We start from the raw sequence: 6,059 nt of genomic DNA, 5'->3' as shown, positions 1-6,059 counted from the left end.
CATACATGCTAAAGACTAAGCTTTTCTGATGTAAGGACTGTGTGTTTGGAGCAGGACAACGCTGGTGATCTAGTACAATGGGCACCTAAAGCTAATGCCTTTGGGCACTGCAGCAGTACCAGTAGGTATACTGGTATATCTCAATCTTGCATGATGCTTAGCATCCTTGTAGTTTACAGTAGTGCATACTGGTGTAGTATATGTACTATAAAGTAGAAACAATAAGTATGCTCAGCTTCTTGTAAGGTTGGGCACTTGAATATATTTGGGAATCTGGGCCTGTGTCTTAATATAGGGCTGACACTACAAAATAGTAGTGAACAGCCTTATACACATACACATATGTCCCATATTAGGACATAGTCCCACATCCTAAAAGGCATTTAGGCACCTAACGTAGGTATTTAAGCATACTGTAAATTCACAATGATTTACAAATGGTTGTTTCAGCATCCCCTACTAATTGCTGCTTTTAAATGTTTATACCTGGAATTAGGTGCCTAAATACCTTTGACAGTCTTGGCCACATGCTGCAGCTTTGAGACCTCTGTGTCATCTCCTTTCTTCCAAGCATTTCAGGGGTGAAACATGGCAGATGAGAACAGAAACAGTGTCTTTCTACTACAGGGAAATAGTTCCCTTTGTGAATGACACTGTGATGTCTGTCCCCTGAACCATGCTGCTGCATGCCAGACCTGCAGATGTTACAGAGTACTGATTCTCTCTCTTAATGACTTATTCCCTAGAACTGAAGGCTTCTGCAATGCTTTCAGCTCTAAAGGAGGTGGGGGGAGGGAGGGTGGAGAGAGAGAGAGAGAGAGAGAGAGAGAGAAGGTTCTCACTTCAATGGACTAGTGGCAGACTAAAGAAAATTGTGGCCAGCTTTTCTTAGGTGAGGAGATGGTAGGCATGAAAGTGAAGGTCAGGGGAAAGGGAGGGGGAAGGACAAATTGAATAAAAGCCGGTTGATTCCAACTTCATTAGGCAAACTCTCAAGTGAAGTCATGTTATTCCTCCTTTCCTGAGCAGTGGGGACAGAAGTGTAACTCTGTTGCTAGCTATTTGGATTATGCTGCTGCCCTCTCCCTGCTCCTGTGGTTGCAATGCTTTTAAATGATGGGAAATGAAGGACAAGAGTGACAATGTTACAAGGGGTTTTGTTCTCTTTCTTTTAGTGCAGCTTGTTTCTCAGACTGTGCTGGTTGCCTAGGAAACTGCTGAAGGTGGAATTTGATTGAATGTGTGGCCAGACTGTACGTCAGAGTTGTGGGCAGAGTTTCAATTGATGGACTTGTGCGTGCGTGTGTGTGAGGGAGAGAGAATGGAGAAAACAGGCATCGGAAATTAAATGCTAGGCGATTGATTTCCTAACAAATGATTGGAAAGAAACTGCAGCAAACAGGAGGGGAGTTGTGCATCTCAAATATTCATTAGGAAATAAATTAGAGCTTCATCCAAAGTCCATTGTAGTCAAGGGAAATTTTCCCATTCTTTTCTATGGGGTTTGATTCCAGTCTTTTTATAGAAGTGCGTGGTAGCTGGTATTTACTCTGCTGTCCTTCAGTTAACTGAGTTATTCTTATTGTTCATCTGCAGGAATAAAGAACAGAATAGGTTTGTTTTTTCCAGAATCAAAAAAAAATTGTGTTCTTTGAATTGAATTGAAATTCAGCTCTTGAAAGCTCTGTTTCTCAAGGAGAAAGTCCAAGTGGGTGTGGAGGACATTAAAGGTCAGCTGAACCTTTCTAAAAATGTCTCACGGTGGAAAAACTATGCATTGTAGGACATGGGATGTGAAGTTTTTGAAAACCTATTCTCAAATTTGCAATTCAGTGGGGCTGTTGTTAGCATGACTTTAAAACTGGAAGCAAGCACATCCCAGACCTGCTTACACAAGTAGGAGGTATGCGCTGCATTCACGTTTGCACATGGCCAGGCAGATAGTTCTTGCAGCAGACAGCCAACACGCAGTTTCATTGAACTAAAAATGCTTTTGAGCAGCTTTGGAAATGCAAACAGCACCAGTTCACCACAACCCAACAGGTCTCATTACACCAAAATTGCTGTAAGCTGCAATCATTTTGAGTAGAGCACACAACATACATATCCCAGTATTGATCTCTCACCATTATCCAAAATAATCACCTGAAGCCCCAGGGGGGTAGTGGACTCAAAATATGCATGTGATAAAAAAAAATAATGTCATTGGGGAGGTGAACATTCGATTAGGCCCGTACCAATGCCCAGAAATGTTCGCTTGGAGGTAAAACAATGTGTTGCCTTTTGCTAAGGGCAGCCGACCAGATAATTAAATTGCTGCTGGTTCAGGCCAGTAAAAGCTGATTTTACAGGGCACGAGCTGTGCGATTTCCTCCAGAATCCCTTCCCCCAAGGGAAATTGGGTACATCTATGAGACCCTTAATGCACAGTAGCCTAATAACACTGCACAGTAGTGTGGGGCAAAATTCACACTAATACACTACCAAGCAGTAGTATTAGGCTCCTGCACAGTAAGTACCATCACTATTAAACTGTGCGCTGGCACCAGTACACAATAGCTAGTTACTGCGCAGTCAGTCGGTACTGCATTAAGCGGGTAGTAAACGAAAGCGCAGGAACTACAGGCAGACACTTTTTTTAGGTAAATCCGATCTCTTTTATTACACACGGCTACAACCGACCACACTAACTACAGCGCATTAATGAACCTGCAGCCATGCCCGCTGAGGTCAAGAGCTCCCCAGCAAACCAGCTCAGAGCCAGGACTGCTGCTGGCAGGGGAAGAGAAAAGAGCAGGTGGTAGGAGGCACGGGTGAGAGGGCCTGGCTGTCCCTGCAGAGCCGTGTCCAGGCGCGGGGGCCCCGGAGGCTAGGAAGGATCAGTCCTGGACCGGGCAAAACAAAGACAGGGGCAGCAGGCTTGCCCCCCAGCCTCGTCCTGGGAGTATCTGTGCTGCGAGACGAGCCAGGGTCGGCCTCGGCCGACACTGCAGCAAGGGCTGAGGGGGGCTGCGCCCTGCTCCCGCCCCTGCAGCAGGGCAAGGCCGGGCGGGGGCGCTGCTGCCGCAGGGACACAAAGCGGAGGGGGGAGGGGAGGGAAGGGGAGGGGGCAGGTGCACGCACGCAGGGCCGCTAGGCCCCGGGCCCCAGACAATGCCGCAGCTCGGCCCCGCCTCTGCCGCACGCCCATTGGCTCCGCCGTGCCGCCCCGCATTACCTCACCCACCGCCCATTGGCGGAGCGGGCCGGAGGGGGTGGGGCCGGAGGGAGCCTATATAAGACGGGAGCCGGGGCGCGGCTCCAGCAGCTGCCGGGAAGGGCTGGGCACGAGCGCGGTGTGGTGCTGGGTCGGTGCGGGCGCGCGGAGCAGCAGCAGCCATGCGGGAGATCGTGCACATCCAGGCCGGCCAGTGCGGCAACCAGATCGGCGCCAAGGTGAGCGGCCCGGCCCCGCGGCTTCTCCCTGCGGTGCCCGCCACGCCCCCTCCCCAAACCAGGCCGGGGTGCAGCTGCTCTTCTTCTGCCCCCTGGCTGCGTCCTCGCTGCCATCGCCTCCGGGGAAATGCCCCCTGTGGGGAAATACCCCCGCGGCTGCCCCGCAGGGCTGATGCCCGAGAGATGAAGCCACCGCTAGGAGCTGGGCATGGCCATGGCGGGGGTGTGGCAGCCCGCCTCCGCCCCAGCTAACTGCTCTCTGCTCCCCCCTTGTCTTCCAGTTCTGGGAGGTGATCAGTGACGAGCACGGCATCGACCCCACCGGTAGCTACCATGGGGACAGTGACCTGCAGCTAGAGAGGATCAATGTGTACTACAATGAAGCCACAGGTAATCTTTGCCAGTCAATTGCTGCCTCTTCTATATTTTTATTTTTCTTCGGCATCCTCGGCTACGAAGGGTGCGGCCAGGCTCGTTCCAGCTGGGGAGTCCACTAGTGAAAAGCTTCCTCCAGGAGCTGTTAAACGCTTGGCAGAGCCTCTGTGCCTGCTTTGTATTCAGGTCCGTGCTTCACTTGAGGCTGTTCATTCAGTGCGCTGGTCCTTTGCTTGTCTGCACAGCATTAGTCGCGTGCTCTCTCTCTCTCACCAGTAAATTGGTTTGGCAGCACAGTAGCTCTCTTGTTAAATAACTGCTGACTCTGGGTTTAACACCAGCTTTTGTTCTTCCCACAGGTAACAAGTATGTGCCCCGTGCAATCCTTGTTGACTTGGAGCCTGGCACAATGGACTCGGTCAGATCTGGACCTTTTGGGCAGATCTTCAGACCTGACAACTTTGTCTTCGGTATGTAACTGCCTCTTTTCTAGTGTCAAAATAGCCTCGGATGTGCTGTGTGTGCAAAACTCCTAAGATAGCAGCGAGGCTAGACAGAGGCTTGTGGGCTACAAGCCTGGCTTATTTAGCATGGGGGGGGGGGGGGAGATAGACACTAGGGCCAACTATAATAACATGCCATGACAAATGGAGCAGGAGAAATTTAATTTCTTTGCTGTAGTCTGAGTAAAATAGCATCTTTCCACTTTGCCTTCTAGGTCAGAGTGGTGCCGGAAACAACTGGGCAAAGGGCCACTACACAGAAGGAGCCGAGCTGGTGGACTCTGTCCTAGATGTGGTGAGGAAGGAGTCGGAAAGCTGCGATTGCCTGCAGGGCTTCCAGTTGACTCATTCGCTGGGTGGTGGCACGGGCTCTGGGATGGGCACCCTCCTCATCAGCAAGATCAGGGAGGAGTACCCGGACCGCATCATGAACACCTTCAGTGTCATGCCCTCGCCCAAGGTGTCTGACACAGTGGTGGAGCCCTACAACGCCACCCTGTCTGTCCACCAGTTGGTGGAGAACACAGATGAAACCTACTGCATTGACAATGAGGCCCTGTATGACATTTGCTTCCGCACGCTGAAACTCACGACCCCCACCTACGGGGACCTCAACCACTTGGTGTCGGCCACCATGAGCGGCGTGACAACCTGCCTGAGGTTCCCCGGCCAGCTGAATGCTGACCTGCGCAAGCTGGCCGTCAACATGGTACCTTTCCCCCGCCTGCACTTCTTCATGCCCGGGTTTGCCCCGCTGACGAGCCGTGGCAGCCAGCAGTACCGTGCCCTGACAGTGCCGGAGCTGACGCAGCAGATGTTCGATTCTAAGAACATGATGGCGGCCTGCGACCCGCGCCACGGCCGCTACCTGACGGTGGCCGCCATCTTCCGGGGCCGCATGTCCATGAAGGAGGTGGACGAGCAGATGCTCAATGTCCAGAACAAGAACAGCAGCTACTTTGTCGAGTGGATCCCCAACAATGTCAAGACGGCCGTCTGCGACATCCCCCCGCGAGGCCTCAAGATGTCTGCCACCTTCATTGGGAACAGCACAGCCATTCAGGAGCTGTTCAAGAGGATCTCGGAGCAGTTCACGGCCATGTTCCGGCGTAAGGCTTTCTTGCATTGGTACACAGGCGAGGGAATGGATGAGATGGAATTCACGGAGGCCGAGAGCAACATGAATGACCTGGTCTCCGAATACCAGCAATACCAAGATGCCACGGCTGATGAGCAAGGTGAATTTGAAGAGGAAGGCGAGGAGGATGAGGCTTAACTTCAGAGGGTTAGGAGAAAATTTTAGTAAAATCAGGCAAGTGTTCTGAACAAAACCTGTTCACAGTTGTGCTGAAGCATGTTTTCTTTTTTTTATTATACTTTGGTGCTCTCCACTGTTTCCTCTGCCAGCAGTTTTGTAACCTTGACTGTCATTGTAACAGTAGTTGCAAAAATACTTCAGAGTCTGTTTAAATGGTTAACTTCACAAAATATAAAAGGCTTTTGTGTTCTAAATGGTCTTCTGACTTGTTTGTCTCCTTTCTCCCCTGCCCCCGATTCCCCCTCACATTTTTAAAAATAGCAAAGCTGGAAACTGGTGTCCTACCTGCACACTTGAGTTAAATTGTTTAATCACTTTTTCACCAAAACTTCTCGGGCTACATACCATAGGACAAGTTATCTGATCCCTTAAACAGGTTTGACTATCCTGATGATTTCCATAAGCAATTTGATAATCATAAGTCTAAA

General features: G+C 50.6%; 1 protein-coding gene across 1 annotated transcript; it reads left to right on the top strand.

Annotated features, from left to right (window-relative positions):
* The first annotated feature begins 3,298 nt into the window (after positions 1-3,298).
* LOC102574353 (tubulin beta-2 chain) lies at positions 3,299-5,825 on the top strand. The gene is made up of 4 exons (XM_006263465.4): positions 3,299-3,435; positions 3,717-3,825; positions 4,170-4,280; positions 4,529-5,825. Exons 1-4 carry the CDS (start codon positions 3,379-3,381, stop codon positions 5,587-5,589), a joined length of 1,338 nt encoding a protein of 445 aa, XP_006263527.4. The 5' UTR covers positions 3,299-3,378; the 3' UTR covers positions 5,590-5,825.
* Positions 5,826-6,059: the final 234 nt, after the last annotated feature.

This window comes from Alligator mississippiensis, chromosome 3 (genome assembly GCF_030867095.1).
Source record: "Alligator mississippiensis isolate rAllMis1 chromosome 3, rAllMis1, whole genome shotgun sequence".
Lineage (NCBI taxonomy): Eukaryota > Metazoa > Chordata > Crocodylia > Alligatoridae > Alligator > Alligator mississippiensis.
The sequence above is the reverse complement of the archived record's forward strand: the minus strand, read 5'-3'. Positions and strand labels throughout refer to the sequence as shown.

Coding starts and splice junctions, on each gene's coding strand:
- LOC102574353 (XM_006263465.4), top strand. CDS start 3,379: ATGCGGGAGATCGTGCACATCCAGGCCGGCCAGTGCGGCAACCAGATC. Junction 3,436..3,716: donor GCAACCAGATCGGCGCCAAG/GTGAGCGGCCCG, acceptor CTTGTCTTCCAG/TTCTGGGAGGTGATCAGTGA. Junction 3,826..4,169: donor GTACTACAATGAAGCCACAG/GTAATCTTTGCC, acceptor TTCTTCCCACAG/GTAACAAGTATGTGCCCCGT.